This window comes from Pongo pygmaeus, chromosome 7 (genome assembly GCF_028885625.2).
Source record: "Pongo pygmaeus isolate AG05252 chromosome 7, NHGRI_mPonPyg2-v2.0_pri, whole genome shotgun sequence".
NCBI lineage: Eukaryota > Metazoa > Chordata > Mammalia > Primates > Hominidae > Pongo > Pongo pygmaeus.
In genome coordinates this window covers 7,555,632-7,576,249 of record NC_072380.2, presented here as the reverse complement: position 1 = coordinate 7,576,249, position 20,618 = coordinate 7,555,632, and the positions used below count along the sequence as shown (strand labels likewise).

The following is a 20,618-nucleotide window of genomic DNA, read 5'->3' as shown; positions in this document are numbered from 1 at the left end:
GCTGTGCAGGACGTGCCTTGTTAACCAAATGTTCACAAGCAGTATACTTGGTAAAAGTCATTGCCACTCTCTAGTCTCAATAAACCAGGGGCACAATGCCGTGGAAAGCCGCAGGGACCTCTGCCCTTGAAAGCAGGGTATTGTCCAAGGTTTCTCCCCATGTGATAGTCTGAAATATGGCCTCGTGGGATGAGAAAGACCTGACTGTCCCCCAGCCTGACACCCGTTAAGGGTCTGTGCTGAGGTGGATTAGTAAAAGAGGAAAGCCTCCTGCAGTTGAGATGGAGGAAGGCCACTGTCTCCTGTTTGCCCGTGGGAACCGAATGTCTCGGTGTAAAACCCGATTGTACCTTTGTTCAACTCTGAGATAGGAGAAAAGCTGCCCTGTGGCGGGAGGCAAGACATGTTTGCAGTAATGCTGCCTTGCTATTCTTTACTCCGCTGAGATGTTTGGGTGGAGAGAAACATAAATCTGGCCTACGTGCACGTCCAGGCAGAGTACCTTCCCTTGGACCCAATTATGATATAGATTCCTTTGCTCACATGTTTTTTGTTGACCTTCTCCTTATTGTCACCCTGCTCTCCTACTACCTTCCTTTTTGCTGAAATAATGAGAATCGTAATCAATAAAAACTGAGGGAACTCAGAGGCCGGTGCCGCTGCAGGTTCTCGGTGTGCTGAGTGCCCGTCCCCTGGACCCACTGTTGTTTCCCTATACTGTGTCTCTGTGTCTTACTTCTTTTCTCCGTCTCTCATCCCACCCGACTAGAAACACCCACAGGTGTGGAGGGGCAGGCCACCCCTTCGCTTGGAAAATGAGTTAAACACAAACGCGGAATGAGAGTCAAAAGACAATATGTCATCTTTTTGAGAATTTTATTCACTTCAAAACCAATGAAACACACATATTTACAAAGGCATTCCAGAGCCCAGTTTTCGAGGCTGAGGAAAGACCCCGAGAGCGCTTTGCACAGCACGCTTCACAGCGTCCGAAACACTGCTCTCAGGGCGGGGCACAGCGGGAGGGCTGCACCTCTCAGGGTTCCCTAACTTTTCCCTTATTCAGTCATCTAGAGAGCAAATACACAGTAGTTCCCCAGTTTCCTATTGACGTCCCAGCGGAAGTCTGACTCCTGCGCGTCAGGCAGTTTCTGAGGCAACGAATCACTGGCACGGAAGCTTTTCCTGGCGCGTTTCCGGATACCCATGCGAACTACAATGTCCCTCACCAGAATTCAAGGAGGCAGAGTCCCCGCATCTGCTCCCTGCCTGGCCTGGGCTCCCACATCCACAGAGGCGCCGCAGCCGGGGAGCTTCGGAGTCACCGCACAGAGTCTGCTCCGTGCTCTACCGCTCCTCAGTCCCACAGTCCCCTCCAAGTCACGGGAGCTGGAGGCCAAGGAGCCCCTGCCACCTGCAGTCTCACTCCAGGTCAGAATCGCTGTCCTCTGAGGAGGAGGAAACCCGAAGGTCCTCATAGAGGACGCTCGGTGGGACACGAACACAGGGACCCTCGGACTTCTCTGAGACACGAGGGCTCTGAGCGAGGAAGGCTCCCGGCTTCTCAGGAGAGTGAAATGAGGGGGCTGTCAGGAGGCTGGAGCTCCAGCATCCGTTTTCCAGTCTCCGGAAGAGCACTCTGAGAGGCTGGGCCGGATCATAGCTGGCCGCTGGGTGATGGGACATGCTGCAGGCCTGGGCGGTAGGCAGGCAAGGTCTGCTGTGCGGTGGCTGCCGGTCGACGCTGGGCACCTGGGCGGGTGTCCTCCTGCCCATCTGGGGCGACCTACTTGGTCCAAGTTCCGTTGCGGCTGGCGGAGGTTGCAGATTCTCCGGGGCCCCCAGCTCAACTCCCTGGGTGGCGTTTTCGGGGATCTGGAAGCGACCCAGTCTCGGTTTCTTGGGGAAGTTCGGGCAAGCCTGAATCGGAGCCTGCGCAGGTCTCTTGGCTCCTGGCCTGAAGCTGAGATTGGAGCCGAGGCCCAAGCCCTGTGTGGGGGCTGGTGGGCAGGGCTGTGAGGTCACCGCAGGAAGCTGGTCTTGTGCCTGGGGGCTGATGGCCTGGAGCAGGCCGTGGGTTTTGGAGGCGGCCTGGGGAACTTCTCGGCAGCCACCCTCAGGGCTGCTGTGTGTCGGCTTCACCACGAGGAGAGGCTCGGGGCCCTGGTGCCTCACTGCAGGCTGAGGGATGTCGGCCGCAGCCCCTGTCTGTCTTTCCTTTGCTCCAAGACTTGAGGAGGAGCTCCGACTGGCTTTTCTGAGGGGAGACAGTGAAGCCAAGGCGGAGCCCCTGTCAGACATTTGGGTAGCTGAGCGATCGGTGAGGACAGGGTCCACGCGCGGCCTCTTACTGGTTGCGTGGACCGGCATTGGCCCGCTTGCAACCTGAAAGAAAGGAAACAACACAGGTTAGAAGTTCCTCAGCGTGGAGCCGACATGAAAATCAACCACATCCAAAGACAAGGTGCACACGCCATGAAATTCTTAGGACAGTATCGACAGGCGGTCCTTGGAAGTAGGGACAGACCCTCCACCTGAGTGCTGATCAGGACAAGACACATGAACCTCCACTCAGCCTTCCATGAAGTGGAACGGACTAATGCCCTTCTGAAGGCAGGTTGGTGGCTCAAGGGTACTCAGGACGTCTTCTCTGAAAACATGCATGTTCCTGAGTTTAGCCTTCTCCGTGTTTGGGGCCTCCGAGGGACTAATTTCCTCATGCCGCTGGGAACATGTTGTTGGCAGGCTTGCCATAATTGGACAGAAAGAAAGCAGCAGGAAATACGGCATCTTCAGATGCCTTCGCCTGGAATCAAATTGACTCGGAAGGATCGTGGAGTCCCCGACCCCGAGAAGGCAAGAAAGAGGGTTTCCCCGATTCCCTCCCGCAGATGGGAAGCTGAAAGGAAATCAACCAGGGTGACCTAGAGGAGAAAAAGACCAGGGGCCCAGGGTGACACTCACCCTCAGATAATCCGAAGATTCCGTGGATCCTTTTCGATTTGGCAGCGGCTTCTCTGGAGGTTTGCCGGAAAATATGTGGAGGAGAGCCTTCCTCTGCGGGTCTTGTTGCCTGCAGAAGAGAAAAAGGTCAGGCCGTGGCCCCTGGTTTTCCCCAGGAGACAGGGAGAACCCTGTCCGGGGCCCAGTCCCATTCCGTGTTTTGTGATACACAAATGGACATCTGGTGCCATTTCCGCCTCTGCCCCTTCCCTCACGTGCCAACCATTCCATCCTCCAGGTGGCCCTCTAGGCTTCCCAACTAAGGACTGTGATTTGGATCCCATTGCTTTTCTCGCCGTCGTGGGGAAACTGCACGAAGCGCCCCCGCCTCTCCCCGTCCCTGAATCTCCCAGAGCCAAAGGAGCTCCTGGGTGTGGAACCCCGGAGGAAACGGAGCTCCGGTCTATTTCTCTGCAGCGTTCCTTCCCTGGCCCAGAGACGGAAAGGCACACGCTGTGCAGGTGCAGAGACACCATGTCCTTAGGAGGCACTACCCTGAGAGTGGTGAAAACCCCTCCCTCTGCTCACCTTGGTCTCTCTTCCTTCTCTCCCTTATCCTTGTTCAAGGGCCCCGGCTTCGCTTCAATCCGGGGCTTCCACGGCTTCAGGTTTTCCTTCCCTTCCTTTTTCCCAAAGGTCTGTGGAACCAGGGCTGCGTTCCAGCACTTCATGGGGCACCTGGTACTTCTGGCCGTGTGGCCAAAGGCCCCGCAGTTTTTGCACTTGAGCTGTGGGTGGAAAGGAAGTGATGTCAGTGAGTGAGCTGAAGCCACGGACTGTGAATTCAGAGCTGAATAAGGATTCTAAAGAGGGGACACCGGCATGGGGGCCGTTAAGTGCTGGGAGAGTTCGGATACGATGTTCTCTCCCAAAGCCCATGTGACGGAGGAACTCTAAAAGGAAGGACTCAAGGTTCTAAGGGGCACGATGGTGAACCCGATGTCAACAACACGGCCAAACGTGGCTACACAGGATTCTAAGTAGAAAGGGAGGTTGCTCCCAAGAGTCTCTCAAGGGACCTGTGGGGCGGGGGAGGAGGTCCCAAGCCACGCCCACCTTGGACGGGAAAAGCAGCCTGGGTGGTGGTGACAGAACTCTTTGGAATCCAACCCAGTATCTGAGGACCGTGTGACACCCCCTCCCCCCGCTCCCACCCCCACCCCGATACCCAAGAGATCCAGGGCTAGACTTACCCTGGGGTCTTCTTCATCGGGCGGGGGAGCCCTTGGCCCAAATGGGGCCCTCCGCTGCTTCTGGAGGGTCTGGGCTCGCACGAGTCTGTTTGCCCCGGTTTTGGGGTCACGACGTGCCATCGTCTTCATCCCCTGGGGGTTTTATGACCGCCTTTTTCAGGGGTTGATTGTTGGGTCACCTGAAACACACACAAACACACACATGTCGATGGTTAAGCACATTGGATATTCACACACCCACAGGAAGCCCCCAGCTAACTCCTTGCCGGTGCGGTGATGAGCAGACCTCACCACCAGTCGGTCAGATCTGTGGAAAGCAATGTGCTGTGTGCATCCTCAGATATTGTGTGTTCCTCTGCCATGATTACCTAGTCCAAGAGTAAACCTCGCCTGCCACAGGGCCCGTGGCCTAGGTATGGGGAGTGGAGCTTTCAACCCCAAACAAACAACTGATTCTGGAGACTGGACTTAGGTCTATCACGATTCACTCCGGTAGAAGACCCGATGATTCTAGCTCCCTGACGGACAGAACGATCGAAGCCACAGGGCATGGCCTATGTCACCCTTTGGCAGGTCTGTTTGAAATCAGGGATAAGGGACGCTTCCCGTCACAACTTGAATCGCTACTCTTGCCATTTCATTAGGCGACTTCCAAACACAAATTCATAGAGAGAAGTTATCTTCCTCTCTACCACAATAGCAGGTGATGGTCTTTCCTGTTCTAGCTTTCTGGCTTTCGCTCCAGCCCCTCTTTATTTATTGTTCTGGTATTTTACACATGCCCCACGAATTCATCTAAACAAACAGTGAACACGTGCCATATCGTATCGATTTCTTACACGGCTGAAGGGCAAACCACCCTTTTTTTTCCAAAGTCCTTTTTCCATTTACCCACCCATTCAGCGTGCTGCAGTTCATTTCTTTTCGCATTCCCATCTTGGTCTTATCCCACCCATGGAGACGGAAATGTTTTCTCGTTTTCTCTTCCAAGAATTACTGGAAACGAGAGCAAGCACATCCTACCCCATCAGCAAGCCCCAGTGTGATCGGTTTCTTTCAGTCTCCTTTGTCTCTTTTCCCCCCACCCCTCAGGGATTGCGGGAAACAAACAACTGTTCAGTGAAACGAACCTGAAATTACCGGTCTACTTTCTTTCCCCGGCTGGCGCTGAGATGGGCAGCTGCTGGAGCAGCCCCGCTGGAAGCGATGCAGCATCCAGGAAGACGGAGGAAGGGGCGGAGAGGGACCTCTGCTTTCCAGGCTGCCTTTTATACTGCCTCTGGTCACCTGACGTGGAACGTACCCTAACCTAATCAGTTACATGCACCTTAATTACCATTAACTTAATCCAATCACATGACCCGGAAAGGTCTGTCTGCACAGCCCACTCTAAGATCATGTCCACTGCTGACAGACATTCTAAAACCTAGGTGTACAGCTGCAAGCTTTGAAGAATAGATGTTCCCCGTCAGACATGTAACACTGGTGCCTGTACCCCTGTCTTCTTTTCCATCTTTTTGGTTTTTTTGTTTTGTTTTGTTTTAAAAAATGTGGTAAAACAGACACCTTTTAATTGGACCGTATTTACTATATCTCCACGTAGGCCTCAGTGTCAGCAAGGAGATTCTCCTTGACATGCAGTCACGGCCATGATCCATCTTCAGAGCTTCTCTTTCTTCCCCACCGTAAGTCTGTCGGCAGAGAACCTGACAACACCCTCATGTGTTTTCTCCTCCAGGAGGCGCTTGGAAACCACCGTGAATTGGACTGCACTGGGGAACACAGATGAAGAAAGTCAACACCGCTTTGTCCTTCAGTGCCTGGCTCCCTTTTCAGCTGGTCTTGCCACTCCAGGCATTATGCCTGAGAAGTCTCCCGGACGCCTCTGAGGCTCTAATTCCCTGGGTCCCATTGCCATTTCTCTGGATTTGCGAAGATCCACCGGACCTCCTGTGGAACTCCCGTGTCGGTGAACTTTTGTGCCACGACCCTTAATTCTGCCCATGGTCATCTGCACCTGCACGAGTTAGGGTCCATGTCCCTTGGATGGGAAGGGACAGGCAGGAGTCGGAATGCTGAAGCAGCACACTGGGGCGTTTTCTCATGTAGCCCAAGTGACCCCATGGTCTTCTTGAGCTTTGGAACCAGTCGCGTCCCCCTTGACACTGCACCCGACTCCCAGTTTCTCAATCTTGTTGGCCCTCCGGCGATCTCCCGTTGGATAAATTGCACCTGCTGAGACTCGATTCCCCTTTGATTTGCGCTTCATTAATTATTCATGATTCAGGTTGGAAGCCCTGCTTACGACCCCCTGTGGCCGTTCTCTGAGCTTTCTGGTCTCACATCGTTTCCTTCCACCCTCTTTGGTTCATTGTGGTCATGCTCCTTCTGCTGTCAGAGGAGCGGAGAGTTGATCTTATGGATTCTGGATACGGATACTTTCTAGGTGATCTGGATAATCAAGATAACGACCCTCATCAGCGGTGCAAAGGGAGCAGCCATTTGGTGTGTCTCAGAAAATCCCGCTCCGTTCCGAGGCCTCCTAGATGTGGAATCCCGCTCAGAGTTGTTCCCAGGTCAGAGAATGGAGATAGCCTGTGCATGATGGGATATCCCTGCCTAGATCTTTCAGTGAGTCTCTACCTCAGCTACTCTTAGGATCAGGGGGAGAACCATGGAAAGGCCCGGTGTCAGACATCCGGAAAGAAGACGGGATGAATGTTTTACCTCGGAAGGACATCCCAAATCTGGGAGTTAACTTCAGCTTTGCTCTGGTCTATTTGGCCAATGAAACTCTGCCTGGTTCGTTCGCACATCCGGAAGCCACTTCACGGGGGCCGTCGTAACTGGGGCCACACATTTGGCATCGGCGGTTGAGCCAAATGGGGACTCGTGGTGCAAGCAACCCTCCCCACGTGTTAGCGTGCGTGAGATTCAGTTGGCGGAATTTTACTAGGTGCGTGTCGGTAGAGTGGGGCTGAGGTTTTCTTGCTCCTGTGGATGGATAAGAAGTCAAAGGTCCTGCCCAGCCCTGCGGTGCCCTCAGTCAACTCTGTTTCGGAGACATAACGATTTGGGTTGCTAACAAGTCAAGAAATTTTCAAGCCCTTGGATGTAGGGAAAAGAAAGAGAGATCAGACTCTCACTGTGTCTATGTAGAAAGGGAAGACACAAGAGACTCCATTTTGAAAAAGACCTGTACTTTAAACAATTGCTTTGCTGAGATGTTGTTAATTTGTAGCTTTGCCCCAGTCACTTTGCCCCAGCCGCTTTGACCCAGCTTGGAGCTCACAAAAACCTGTGTTGTATGAAATGAAGGTTTAAGGGATCTAGGGCTGTGCAGGACGTGCCTTGTTAACCAAATGTTCACAAGCAGTATACTTGGTAAAAGTCATTGCCACTCTCTAGTCTCAATAAACCAGGGGCACAATGCCGTGGAAAGCCGCAGGGACCTCTGCCCTTGAAAGCAGGGTATTGTCCAAGGTTTCTCCCCATGTGATAGTCTGAAATATGGCCTCGTGGGATGAGAAAGACCTGACTGTCCCCCAGCCTGACACCCGTTAAGGGTCTGTGCTGAGGTGGATTAGTAAAAGAGGAAAGCCTCCTGCAGTTGAGATGGAGGAAGGCCACTGTCTCCTGCTTGCCCGTGGGAACCGAATGTCTCGGTGTAAAACCCGATTGTACCTTTGTTCAACTCTGAGATAGGAGAAAAGCTGCCCTGTGGCGGGAGGCAAGACATGTTTGCAGTAATGCTGCCTTGCTATTCTTTACTCCGCTGAGATGTTTGGGTGGAGAGAAACATAAATCTGGCCTACGTGCACGTCCAGGCAGAGTACCTTCCCTTGGACCTAATTATGATATAGATTCCTTTGCTCACATGTTTTTTGTTGACCTTCTCCTTATTGTCACCCTGCTCTCCTACTACCTTCCTTTTTGCTGAAATAATGAGAATCGTAATCAATAAAAACTGAGGGAACTCAGAGGCCGGTGCCGCTGCAGGTTCTCGGTGTGCTGAGTGCCCGTCCCCTGGACCCACTGTTGTTTCCCTATACTGTGTCTCTGTGTCTTACTTCTTTTCTCCGTCTCTCATCCCACCCGACTAGAAACACCCACAGGTGTGGAGGGGCAGGCCACCCCTTCGCTTGGAAAATCAGTTAAACACAAACGCGGAATGAGAGTCAAAAGACAATATGTCATCTTTTTGAGAATTTTATTCACTTCAAAACCAATGAAACACACATATTTACAAAGGCATTCCAGAGCCCAGTTTTCGAGGCTGAGGAAAGACCCCGAGAGCGCTTTGCACAGCACGCTTCACAGCGTCCGAAACACTGCTCTCAGGGCGGGGCACAGCGGGAGGGCTGCACCTCTCAGGGTTCCCTAACTTTTCCCTTATTCAGTCATCTAGAGAGCAAATACACAGTAGTTCCCCAGTTTCCTATTGACGTCCCAGCGGAAGTCTGACTCCTGCGCGTCAGGCAGTTTCTGAGGCAACGAATCACTGGCACGGAAGCTTTTCCTGGCGCGTTTCCGGATACCCATGCGAACTACAATGTCCCTCACCAGAATTCAAGGAGGCAGAGTCCCCGCATCTGCTCCCTGCCTGGCCTGGGCTCCCACATCCACAGAGGCGCCGCAGCCGGGGAGCTTCGGAGTCACCGCACAGAGTCTGCTCCGTGCTCTACCGCTCCTCAGTCCCACAGTCCCCTCCAAGTCACGGGAGCTGGAGGCCAAGGAGCCCCTGCCACCTGCAGTCTCACTCCAGGTCAGAATCGCTGTCCTCTGAGGAGGAGGAAACCCGAAGGTCCTCATAGAGGACGCTCGGTGGGACACGAACACAGGGACCCTCGGACTTCTCTGAGACACGAGGGCTCTGAGCGAGGAAGGCTCCCGGCTTCTCAGGAGAGTGAAATGAGGGGGCTGTCAGGAGGCTGGAGCTCCAGCATCCGTTTTCCAGTCTCCGGAAGAGCACTCTGAGAGGCTGGGCCGGATCATAGCTGGCCGCTGGGTGATGGGACATGCTGCAGGCCTGGGCGGTAGGCAGGCAAGGTCTGCTGTGCGGTGGCTGCCGGTCGACGCTGGGCACCTGGGCGGGTGTCCTCCTGCCCATCTGGGGCGACCTACTTGGTCCAAGTTCCGTTGCGGCTGGCGGAGGTTGCAGATTCTCCGGGGCCCCCAGCTCAACTCCCTGGGTGGCGTTTTCGGGGATCTGGAAGCGACCCAGTCTCGGTTTCTTGGGGAAGTTCGGGCAAGCCTGAATCGGAGCCTGCGCAGGTCTCTTGGCTCCTGGCCTGAAGCTGAGATTGGAGCCGAGGCCCAAGCCCTGTGTGGGGGCTGGTGGGCAGGGCTGTGAGGTCACCGCAGGAAGCTGGTCTTGTGCCTGGGGGCTGATGGCCTGGAGCAGGCCGTGGGTTTTGGAGGCGGCCTGGGGAACTTCTCGGCAGCCACCCTCAGGGCTGCTGTGTGTCGGCTTCACCACGAGGAGAGGCTCGGGGCCCTGGTGCCTCACTGCAGGCTGAGGGATGTCGGCCGCAGCCCCTGTCTGTCTTTCCTTTGCTCCAAGACTTGAGGAGGAGCTCCGACTGGCTTTTCTGAGGGGAGACAGTGAAGCCAAGGCGGAGCCCCTGTCAGACATTTGGGTAGCTGAGCGATCGGTGAGGACAGGGTCCACGCGCGGCCTCTTACTGGTTGCGTGGACCGGCATTGGCCCGCTTGCAACCTGAAAGAAAGGAAACAACACAGGTTAGAAGTTCCTCAGCGTGGAGCCGACATGAAAATCAACCACATCCAAAGACAAGGTGCACACGCCATGAAATTCTTAGGACAGTATCGACAGGCGGTCCTTGGAAGTAGGGACAGACCCTCCACCTGAGTGCTGATCAGGACAAGACACATGAACCTCCACTCAGCCTTCCATGAAGTGGAACGGACTAATGCCCTTCTGAAGGCAGGTTGGTGGCTCAAGGGTACTCAGGACGTCTTCTCTGAAAACATGCATGTTCCTGAGTTTAGCCTTCTCCGTGTTTGGGGCCTCCGAGGGACTAATTTCCTCATGCCGCTGGGAACATGTTGTTGGCAGGCTTGCCATAATTGGACAGAAAGAAAGCAGCAGGAAATACGGCATCTTCAGATGCCTTCGCCTGGAATCAAATTGACCCGGAAGGATCGTGGAGTCCCCGACCCCGAGAAGGCAAGAAAGAGGGGTTCCCCGATTCCCTCCCGCAGATGGGAAGCTGAAAGGAAATCAACCAGGGTGACCTAGAGGAGAAAAAGACCAGGGGCCCAGGGTGACACTCACCCTCAGATAATCCGAAGATTCCGTGGATCCTTTTCGATTTGGCAGCGGCTTCTCTGGAGGTTTGCCGGAAAATATGTGGAGGAGAGCCTTCCTCTGCGGGTCTTGTTGCCTGCAGAAGAGAAAAAGGTCAGGCCGTGGCCCCTGGTTTTCCCCAGGAGACAGGGAGAACCCTGTCCGGGGCCCAGTCCCATTCCGTGTTTTGTGATACACAAATGGACATCTGGTGCCATTTCCGCCTCTGCCCCTTCCCTCACGTGCCAACCTTTCCATCCTCCAGGTGGCCCTCTAGGTTTCCCAACTAAGGACTGTGATTTGGATCCCATTGCTTTTCTCGCCGTCGTGGGGAAACTGCACGAAGCGCCCCCGCCTCTCCCCGTCCCTGAATCTCCCAGAGCCAAAGGAGCTCCTGGGTGTGGAACCCCGGAGGAAACGGAGCTCCGGTCTATTTCTCTGCAGCGTTCCTTCCCTGGCCCAGAGACGGAAAGGCACACGCTGTGCAGGTGCAGAGACACCATGTCCTTAGGAGGCACTACGCTGAGAGTGGTGAAAACCCCTCCCTCTGCTCACCTTGGTCTCTCTTCCTTCTCTCCCTTATCCTTGTTCAAGGGCCCCGGCTTCGCTTCAATCCGGGGCTTCCACGGCTTCAGGTTTTCCTTCCCTTCCTTTTTCCCAAAGGTCTGTGGAACCAGGGCTGCGTTCCAGCACTTCATGGGGCACCTGGTACTTCTGGCCGTGTGGCCAAAGGCCCCGCAGTTTTTGCACTTGAGCTGTGGGTGGAAAGGAAGTGATGTCAGTGAGTGAGCTGAAGCCACGGACTGTGAATTCAGAGCTGAATAAGGATTCTAAAGAGGGGACACCGGCATGGGGGCCGTTAAGTGCTGGGAGAGTTCGGATACGATGTTCTCTCCCAAAGCCCATGTGACGGAGGAACTGTAAAAGGAAGGACTCAAGGTTCTAAGGGGCACGATGGTGAACCCGATGTCAACAACACGGCCAAACGTGGCTACACAGGATTCTAAGTAGAAAGGGAGGTTGCTCCCAAGAGTCTCTCAAGGGACCTGTGGGGCGGGGGAGGAGGTCCCAAGCCACGCCCACCTTGGACGGGAAAAGCAGCCTGGGTGGTGGTGACAGAACTCTTTGGAATCCAACCCAGTATCTGAGGACCGTGTGACACCCCCTCCCCCCGCTCCCACCCCCACCCCGATACCCAAGAGATCCAGGGCTAGACTTACCCTGGGGTCTTCTTCATCGGGCGGGGGAGCCCTTGGCCCAACTGGGGCCCTCCGCTGCTTCTGGAGGGTCTGGGCTCGCACGAGTCTGTTTGCCCCGGTTTTGGGGTCACGACGTGCCATCGTCTTCATCCCCTGGGGGTTTTATGACCGCCTTTTTCAGGGGTTGATTGTTGGGTCACCTGAAACACACACAAACACACACATGTCGATGGTTAAGCACATTGGATATTCACACACCCACAGGAAGCCCCCAGCTAACTCCTTGCCGGTGCGGTGATGAGCAGACCTCACCACCAGTCGGTCAGATCTGTGGAAAGCAATGTGCTGTGTGCATCCTCAGATATTGTGTGTTCCTCTGCCATGATTACCTAGTCCAAGAGTAAACCTCGCCTGCCACAGGGCCCGTGGCCTAGGTATGGGGAGTGGAGCTTTCAACCCCAAACAAACAACTGATTCTGGAGACTGGACTTAGGTCTATCACGATTCACTCCGGTAGAAGACCCGATGATTCTAGCTCCCTGACGGACAGAACGATCGAAGCCACAGGGCATGGCCTATGTCACCCTTTGGCAGGTCTGTTTGAAATCAGGGATAAGGGACGCTTCCCGTCACAACTTGAATCGCTACTCTTGCCATTTCATTAGGCGACTTCCAAACACAAATTCATAGGGAGAAGTTATCTTCCTCTCTACCACAATAGCAGGTGATGGTCTTTCCTGTTCTAGCTTTCTGGCTTTCGCTCCAGCCCCTCTTTATTTATTGTTCTGGTATTTTACACATGCCACACGAATTCATCTAAACAAACAGTGAACACGTGCCATATCGTATCGATTTCTTACACGGCTGAAGGGCAAACCACCCTTTTTTTTCCAAAGTCCTTTTTCCATTTACCCACCCATTCAGCGTGCTGCAGTTCATTTCTTTTCGCATTCCCATCTTGGTCTTATCCCACCCATGGAGACGGAAATGTTTTCTCGTTTTCTCTTCCAAGAATTACTGGAAACGAGAGCAAGCACATCCTACCCCATCAGCAAGCCCCAGTGTGATCGGTTTCTTTCAGTCTCCTTTGTCTCTTTTCCCCCCACCCCTCAGGGATTGCGGGAAACAAACAACTGTTCAGTGAAACGAACCTGAAATTACCGGTCTACTTTCTTTCCCCGGCTGGCGCTGAGATGGGCAGCTGCTGGAGCAGCCCCGCTGGAAGCGATGCAGCATCCAGGAAGACGGAGGAAGGGGCGGAGAGGGACCTCTGCTTTCCAGGCTGCCTTTTATACTGCCTCTGGTCACCTGACGTGGAACGTACCCTAACCTAATCAGTTACATGCACCTTAATTACCATTAACTTAATCCAATCGCATGACCCGGAAAGGTCTGTCTGCACAGCCCACTCTAAGATCATGTCCACTGCTGACAGACATTCTAAAACCTAGGTGTACAGCTGCAAGCTTTGAAGAATAGATGTTCCCCGTCAGACATGTAACACTGGTGCCTGTACCCCTGTCTTCTTTTCCATCTTTTTGGTTTTTTTGTTTTGTTTTGTTTTAAAAAATGTGGTAAAACAGACACCTTTTAATTGGACCGTATTTACTATATCTCCACGTAGGCCTCAGTGTCAGCAAGGAGATTCTCCTTGACATGCAGTCACGGCCATGATCCATCTTCAGAGCTTCTCTTTCTTCCCCACCGTAAGTCTGTCGGCAGAGAACCTGACAACACCCTCATGTGTTTTCTCCTCCAGGAGGCGCTTGGAAACCACCGTGAATTGGACTGCACTGGGGAACACAGATGAAGAAAGTCAACACCGCTTTGTCCTTCAGTGCCTGGCTCCCTTTTCAGCTGGTCTTGCCACTCCAGGCATTATGCCTGAGAAGTCTCCCGGACGCCTCTGAGGCTCTAATTCCCTGGGTCCCATTGCCATTTCTCTGGATTTGCGAAGATCCACCGGACCTCCTGTGGAACTCCCGTGTCGGTGAACTTTTGTGCCACGACCCTTAATTCTGCCCATGGTCATCTGCACCTGCACGAGTTAGGGTCCATGTCCCTTGGATGGGAAGGGACAGGCAGGAGTCGGAATGCTGAAGCAGCACACTGGGGCGTTTTCTCATGTAGCCCAAGTGACCCCATGGTCTTCTTGAGCTTTGGAACCAGTCGCGTCCCCCTTGACACTGCACCCGACTCCCAGTTTCTCAATCTTGTTGGCCCTCCGGCGATCTCCCGTTGGATAAATTGCACCTGCTGAGACTCGATTCCCCTTTGATTTGCGCTTCATTAATTATTCATGATTCAGGTTGGAAGCCCTGCTTACGACCCCCTGTGGCCGTTCTCTGAGCTTTCTGGTCTCACATCGTTTCCTTCCACCCTCTTTGGTTCATTGTGGTCATGCTCCTTCTGCTGTCAGAGGAGCGGAGAGTTGATCTTATGGATTCTGGATACGGATACTTTCTAGGTGATCTGGATAATCAAGATAACGACCCTCATCAGCGGTGCAAAGGGAGCAGCCATTTGGTGTGTCTCAGAAAATCCCGCTCCGTTCCGAGGCCTCCTAGATGTGGAATCCCGCTCAGAGTTGTTCCCAGGTCAGAGAATGGAGATAGCCTGTGCATGATGGGATATCCCTGCCTAGATCTTTCAGTGAGTCTCTACCTCAGCTACTCTTAGGATCAGGGGGAGAACCATGGAAAGGCCCGGTGTCAGACATCCGGAAAGAAGACGGGATGAATGTTTTACCTCGGAAGGACATCCCAAATCTCGGAGTTAACTTCAGCTTTGCTCTGGTCTATTTGGCCAATGAAACTCTGCCTGGTTCGTTCGCACATCCGGAAGCCACTTCACGGGGGCCGTCGTAACTGGGGCCACACATTTGGCATCGGCGGTTGAGCCAAATGGGGACTCGTGGTGCAAGCAACCCTCCCCACGTGTTAGCGTGCGTGAGATTCAGTTGGCGGAATTTTACTAGGTGCGTGTCGGTAGAGTGGGGCTGAGGTTTTCTTGCTCCTGTGGATGGATAAGAAGTCAAAGGTCCTGCCCAGCCCTGCGGTGCCCTCAGTCAACTCTGTTTCGGAGACATAACGATTTGGGTTGCTAACAAGTCAAGAAATTTTCAAGCCCTTGGATGTAGGGAAAAGAAAGAGAGATCAGACTCTCACTGTGTCTATGTAGAAAGGGAAGACACAAGAGACTCCATTTTGAAAAAGACCTGTACTTTAAACAATTGCTTTGCTGAGATGTTGTTAATTTGTAGCTTTGCCCCAGTCACTTTGCCCCAGCCGCTTTGCCCCAGCTTGGAGCTCACAAAAACCTGTGTTGTATGAAATGAAGGTTTAAGGGATCTAGGGCTGTGCAGGACGTGCCTTGTTAACCAAATGTTCACAAGCAGTATACTTGGTAAAAGTCATTGCCACTCTCTAGTCTCAATAAACCAGGGGCACAATGCCGTGGAAAGCCGCAGGGACCTCTGCCCTTGAAAGCAGGGTATTGTCCAAGGTTTCTCCCCATGTGATAGTCTGAAATATGGCCTCGTGGGATGAGAAAGACCTGACTGTCCCCCAGCCTGACACCCGTTAAGGGTCTGTGCTGAGGTGGATTAGTAAAAGAGGAAAGCCTCCTGCAGTTGAGATGGAGGAAGGCCACTGTCTCCTGCTTGCCCGTGGGAACCGAGTGTCTCGGTGTAAAACCCGATTGTACCTTTGTTCAACTCTGAGATAGGAGAAAAGCTGCCCTGTGGCGGGAGGCAAGACATGTTTGCAGTAATGCTGCCTTGCTATTCTTTACTCCGCTGAGATGTTTGGGTGGAGAGAAACATAAATCTGGCCTACGTGCACGTCCAGGCAGAGTACCTTCCCTTGGACCTAATTATGATATAGATTCCTTTGCTCACATGTTTTTTGTTGACCTTCTCCTTATTGTCACCCTGCTCTCCTACTACCTTCCTTTTTGCTGAAATAATGAGAATCGTAATCAATAAAAACTGAGGGAACTCAGAGGCCGGTGCCGCTGCAGGTTCTCGGTGTGCTGAGTGCCCGTCCCCTGGACCCACTGTTGTTTCCCTATACTGTGTCTCTGTGTCTTACTTCTTTTCTCCGTCTCTCATCCCACCCGACTAGAAACACCCACAGGTGTGGAGGGGCAGGCCACCCCTTCGCTTGGAAAATCAGTTAAACACAAACACGGAATGAGAGTCAAAAGACAATATGTCATCTTTTTGAGAATTTTATTCACTTCAAAACCAATGAAACACACATATTTACAAAGGCATTCCAGAGCCCAGTTTTCGAGGCTGAGGAAAGACCCCGAGAGCGCTTTGCACAGCACGCTTCACAGCGTCCGAAACACTGCTCTCAGGGCGGGGCACAGCGGGAGGGCTGCACCTCTCAGGGTTCCCTAACTTTTCCCTTATTCAGTCATCTAGAGAGCAAATACACAGTAGTTCCCCAGTTTCCTATTGACGTCCCAGCGGAAGTCTGACTCCTGCGCGTCAGGCAGTTTCTGAGGCAACGAATCACTGGCACGGAAGCTTTTCCTGGCGCGTTTCCGGATACCCATGCGAACTACAATGTCCCTCACCAGAATTCAAGGAGGCAGAGTCCCCGCATCTGCTCCCTGCCTGGCCTGGGCTCCCACATCCACAGAGGCGCCGCAGCCGGGGAGCTTCGGAGTCACCGCACAGAGTCTGCTCCGTGCTCTACCGCTCCTCAGTCCCACAGTCCCCTCCAAGTCACGGGAGCTGGAGGCCAAGGAGCCCCTGCCACCTGCAGTCTCACTCCAGGTCAGAATCGCTGTCCTCTGAGGAGGAGGAAACCCGAAGGTCCTCATAGAGGACGCTCGGTGGGACACGAACACAGGGACCCTCGGACTTCTCTGAGACACGAGGGCTCTGAGCGAGGAAGGCTCCCGGCTTCTCAGGAGAGTGAAATGAGGGGGCTGTCAGGAGGCTGGAGCTCCAGCATCCGTTTTCCAGTCTCCGGAAGAGCACTCTGAGAGGCTGGGCCGGATCATAGCTGGCCGCTGGGTGATGGGACATGGTGCAGGCCTGGGCGGTAGGCAGGCAAGGTCTGCTGTGCGGTGGCTGCCGGTCGACGCTGGGCACCTGGGCGGGTGTCCTCCTGCCCATCTGGGGCGACCTACTTGGTCCAAGTTCCGTTGCGGCTGGCGGAGGTTGCAGATTCTCCGGGGCCCCCAGCTCAACTCCCTGGGTGGCGTTTTCGGGGATCTGGAAGCGACCCAGTCTCGGTTTCTTGGGGAAGTTCGGGCAAGCCTGAATCGGAGCCTGCGCAGGTCTCTTGGCTCCTGGCCTGAAGCTGAGATTGGAGCCGAGGCCCAAGCCCTGTGTGGGGGCTGGTGGGCAGGGCTGTGAGGTCACCGCAGGAAGCTGGTCTTGTGCCTGGGGGCTGATGGCCTGGAGCAGGCCGTGGGTTTTGGAGGCGGCCTGGGGAACTTCTCGGCAGCCACCCTCAGGGCTGCTGTGTGTCGGCTTCACCACGAGGAGAGGCTCGGGGCCCTGGTGCCTCACTGCAGGCTGAGGGATGTCGGCCGCAGCCCCTGTCTGTCTTTCCTTTGCTCCAAGACTTGAGGAGGAGCTCCGACTGGCTTTTCTGAGGGGAGACAGTGAAGCCAAGGCGGAGCCCCTGTCAGACATTTGGGTAGCTGAGCGATCGGTGAGGACAGGGTCCACGCGCGGCCTCTTACTGGTTGCGTGGACCGGCATTGGCCCGCTTGCAACCTGAAAGAAAGGAAACAACACAGGTTAGAAGTTCCTCAGCGTGGAGCCGACATGAAAATCAACCACATCCAAAGACAAGGTGCACACGCCATGAAATTCTTAGGACAGTATCGACAGGCGGTCCTTGGAAGTAGGGACAGACCCTCCACCTGAGTGCTGATCAGGACAAGACACATGAACCTCCACTCAGCCTTCCATGAAGTGGAACGGACTAATGCCCTTCTGAAGGCAGGTTGGTGGCTCAAGGGTACTCAGGACGTCTTCTCTGAAAACATGCATGTTCCTGAGTTTAGCCTTCTCCGTGTTTGGGGCCTCCGAGGGACTAATTTCCTCATGCCGCTGGGAACATGTTGTTGGCAGGCTTGCCATAATTGGACAGAAAGAAAGCAGCAGGAAATACGGCATCTTCAGATGCCTTCGCCTGGAATCAAATTGACCCGGAAGGATCGTGGAGTCCCCGACCCCGAGAAGGCAAGAAAGAGGGGTTCCCCGATTCCCTCCCGCAGATGGGAAGCTGAAAGGAAATCAACCAGGGTGACCTAGAGGAGAAAAAGACCAGGGGCCCAGGGTGACACTCACCCTCAGATAATCCGAAGATTCCGTGGATCCTTTTCGATTTGGCAGCCGCTTCTCTGGAGGTTTGCCGGAAAATATGTGGAGGAGAGCCTTCCTCTGCGGGTCTTGTTGCCTGCAGAAGAGAAAAAGGTCAGGCCGTGGCCCCTGGTTTTCCCCAGGAGACAGGGAGAACCCTGTCCGGGGCCCAGTCCCATTCCGTGTTTTGTGATACACAAATGGACATCTGGTGCCATTTCCGCCTCTGCCCCTTCCCTCACGTGCCAACCTTTCCATCCTCCAGGTGGCCCTCTAGGTTTCCCAACTAAGGACTGTGATTTGGATCCCATTGCTTTTCTCGCCGTCGTGGGGAAACTGCACGAAGCGCCCCCGCCTCTCCCCGTCCCTGAATCTCCCAGAGCCAAAGGAGCTCCTGGGTGTGGAACCCCGGAGGAAACGGAGCTCCGGTCTATTTCTCTGCAGCGTTCCTTCCCTGGCCCAGAGACGGAAAGGTACATGCTGTGCAGGTGCAGAGACACCATGTCCTTAGAAGGCACTACGCTGAGAGTGGTGAAAACCCCTCCCTCTGCTCACCTTGGTCTCTCTTCCTTCTCTCCCTTATCCTTGTTCAAGGGCCCCGGCTTCGCTTCAATCCGGGGCTTCCACGGCTTCAGGTTTTCCTTCCCTTCCTTTTTCCCAAAGGTCTGTGGAACCAGGGCTGCGTTCCAGCACTTCATGGGGCACCTGGTACTTCTGGCCGTGTGGCCAAAGGCCCCGCAGTTTTTGCACTTGAGCTGTGGGTGGAAAGGAAGTGATGTCAGTGAGTGAGCTGAAGCCACGGACTGTGAATTCAGAGCTGAATAAGGATTCTAAAGAGGGGACACCGGCATGGGGGCCATTAAGTGCTGGGAGAGTTCGGATACGATGTTCTCTCCCAAAGCCCATGTGACGGAGGAACTCTAAAAGGAAGGACTCAAGGTTCTAAGGGGCACGATGGTGAACCCGATGTCAACAACACGGCCAAACGTGGCTACACAGGATTCTAAGTAGAAAGGGAGGTTGCTCCCAAGAGTCTCTCAAGGGACCTGTGGGGCGGGGGAGGAGGTCCCAAGCCACGCCCACCTTGGACGGGAAAAGCAGCCTGGGTGGTGGTGACAGAACTCTTTGGAATCCAACCCAGTATCTGAGGACCCTGTTACACCCCCTCCCCCCGCTCCCACCCCCACCCCGATACCCAAGAGATCCAGGGCTAGACTTACCCTGGGGTCTTCTTCATCGGGCGGGGGAGCCCTTGGCCCAACTGGGGCCCTCCGCTGCTTCTGGAGGGTCTGGGCTCGCACGAGTCTGTTTGCCCCGGTTTTGGGGTCACGACGTGCCATCGTCTTCATCCCCTGGGGGTTTTATGACCGCCTTTTTCAGGGGTTGATTGTTGGGTCACCTGAAACACACACAAACACACACATGTCGATGGTTAAGCACATTGGATATTCACACACCCACAGGAAGCCCCCAGCTAACTCCTTGCCGGTGCGGTGATGAGCAGACCTCACCACCAGTCGGTCAGATCTGTGGAAAGCAATGTGCTGTGTGCATCCTCAGATATTGTGTGTTCCTCTGCCATGATTACCTAGCCCAAGAGTAAACCTCGCCTGCCACAGGGCCCGTGGCCTAGGTATGGGGAGTGGAGCTTTCAACCCCAAACAAACAACTGATTCTGGAGACTGGACTTAGGTCTATCACGATTCACTCCGGTAGAAGACCCGATGATTCTAGCTCCCTGACGGACAGAACGATCGAAGCCACAGGGCATGGCCTATGTCACCCTTTGGCAGGTCTGTTTGAAATCAGGGATAAGGGACGCTTCCCGTCACAACTTGAATCGCTACTCTTGCCATTTCATTAGGCGACTTCCAAACACAAATTCATAGAGAGAAGTTATCTTCCTCTCTACCACAATAGCAGGTGATGGTCTTTCCTGTTCTAGCTTTCTGGCTTTCGCTCCAGCCCCTCTTTATTTATTGTTCTGGTATTTTACACATGCCACACGAATTCATCTAAACAAACAGTGAACACGTGCCATATCGTATCGATTTCTTACACGGCTGAAGGGCAAACCACCCTTTTTTTTCCAAAGTCCTTTTTCCATTTACCCACCCATTCAGCGTGCTGCAGTTCATTTCTTTTCGCATTCCCATCTTGGTCTTATCCCACCCATGGAGACGGAAATGTTTTCTCGTTTTCTCTTCCAAGAATTACTGGAAACGAGAGCAAGCACATCCTACCCCATCAGCAAGCCCCAGTGTGATCGGTTTCTTTCAGTCTCCTTTGTCTCTTTTCCCCCCACCCCTCAGGGATTGCGGGAAACAAACAACTGTTCAGTGAAACGAACCTGAAATTACCGGTCTACTTTCTTTCCCCGGCTGGCGCTGAGATGGGCAGCTGCTGGAGCAGCCCCGCTGGAAGCGATGCAGCATCCAGGAAGACGGAGGAAGGGGCGGAGAGGGACCTCTGCTTTCCAGGCTGCCTTTTATACTGCCTCTGGTCACCTGACGTGGAACGTACCCTAACCTAATCAGTTACATGCACCTTAATTACCATTAACTTAATCCAATCGCATGACC

General features: G+C 53.9%; 3 protein-coding genes across 3 annotated transcripts; all 3 read right to left on the bottom strand.

Annotated features, from left to right (window-relative positions):
- Positions 1-890: 890 nt before the first annotated feature.
- On the bottom strand, positions 891-4,316 carry LOC129042582 (protein FAM90A5-like). Its single transcript, XM_054498792.2, has 4 exons — positions 4,197-4,316; positions 3,532-3,731; positions 2,965-3,073; positions 891-2,385 (listed from the first exon to the last, which is right to left on the bottom strand). The coding sequence occupies exons 1-4, from the start codon at positions 4,314-4,316 to the stop codon at positions 1,423-1,425; spliced, it is 1,392 nt and encodes a 463-aa protein (XP_054354767.2). The 3' UTR covers positions 891-1,422.
- A 4,397-nt stretch (positions 4,317-8,713) lies between these two features.
- Positions 8,714-11,204, bottom strand: LOC129042584 (protein FAM90A5-like). The gene is made up of 3 exons (XM_054498793.2): positions 11,062-11,204; positions 10,495-10,603; positions 8,714-9,915 (listed from the first exon to the last, which is right to left on the bottom strand). The coding sequence occupies exons 1-3, from the start codon at positions 11,202-11,204 to the stop codon at positions 8,953-8,955; spliced, it is 1,215 nt and encodes a 404-aa protein (XP_054354768.2). The 3' UTR covers positions 8,714-8,952.
- A 5,039-nt stretch (positions 11,205-16,243) lies between these two features.
- LOC129042577 (protein FAM90A5-like) lies at positions 16,244-18,734 on the bottom strand. Its single transcript, XM_054498782.2, has 3 exons — positions 18,592-18,734; positions 18,025-18,133; positions 16,244-17,445 (listed from the first exon to the last, which is right to left on the bottom strand). The coding sequence occupies exons 1-3, from the start codon at positions 18,732-18,734 to the stop codon at positions 16,483-16,485; spliced, it is 1,215 nt and encodes a 404-aa protein (XP_054354757.2). The 3' UTR covers positions 16,244-16,482.
- Between the last annotated feature and the right edge of the window lie 1,884 nt (positions 18,735-20,618).

Excerpts from the sequence above, each read along its gene's own strand:
- LOC129042584 (XM_054498793.2), bottom strand. The coding sequence starts at position 11,204 with ATGAAGTGCTGGAACGCAGCCCTGGTTCCACAGACCTTTGGGAAAAAG. Across the intron at positions 10,604-11,061 it reads GAGAAGGAAGAGAGACCAAG|GCAACAAGACCCGCAGAGGA; the intron begins GTGAGCAGAGGG and ends TCTCTTCTGCAG. Across the intron at positions 9,916-10,494 it reads AATCTTCGGATTATCTGAGG|GTTGCAAGCGGGCCAATGCC; the intron begins GTGAGTGTCACC and ends CCTTTCTTTCAG.
- LOC129042577 (XM_054498782.2), bottom strand. The coding sequence starts at position 18,734 with ATGAAGTGCTGGAACGCAGCCCTGGTTCCACAGACCTTTGGGAAAAAG. Across the intron at positions 18,134-18,591 it reads GAGAAGGAAGAGAGACCAAG|GCAACAAGACCCGCAGAGGA; the intron begins GTGAGCAGAGGG and ends TCTCTTCTGCAG. Across the intron at positions 17,446-18,024 it reads AATCTTCGGATTATCTGAGG|GTTGCAAGCGGGCCAATGCC; the intron begins GTGAGTGTCACC and ends CCTTTCTTTCAG.
- LOC129042582 (XM_054498792.2), bottom strand. The coding sequence starts at position 4,316 with ATGGCACGTCGTGACCCCAAAACCGGGGCAAACAGACTCGTGCGAGCC. Across the intron at positions 3,732-4,196 it reads CCGATGAAGAAGACCCCAGG|CTCAAGTGCAAAAACTGCGG; the intron begins GTAAGTCTAGCC and ends TTCCACCCACAG. Across the intron at positions 3,074-3,531 it reads GAGAAGGAAGAGAGACCAAG|GCAACAAGACCCGCAGAGGA; the intron begins GTGAGCAGAGGG and ends TCTCTTCTGCAG.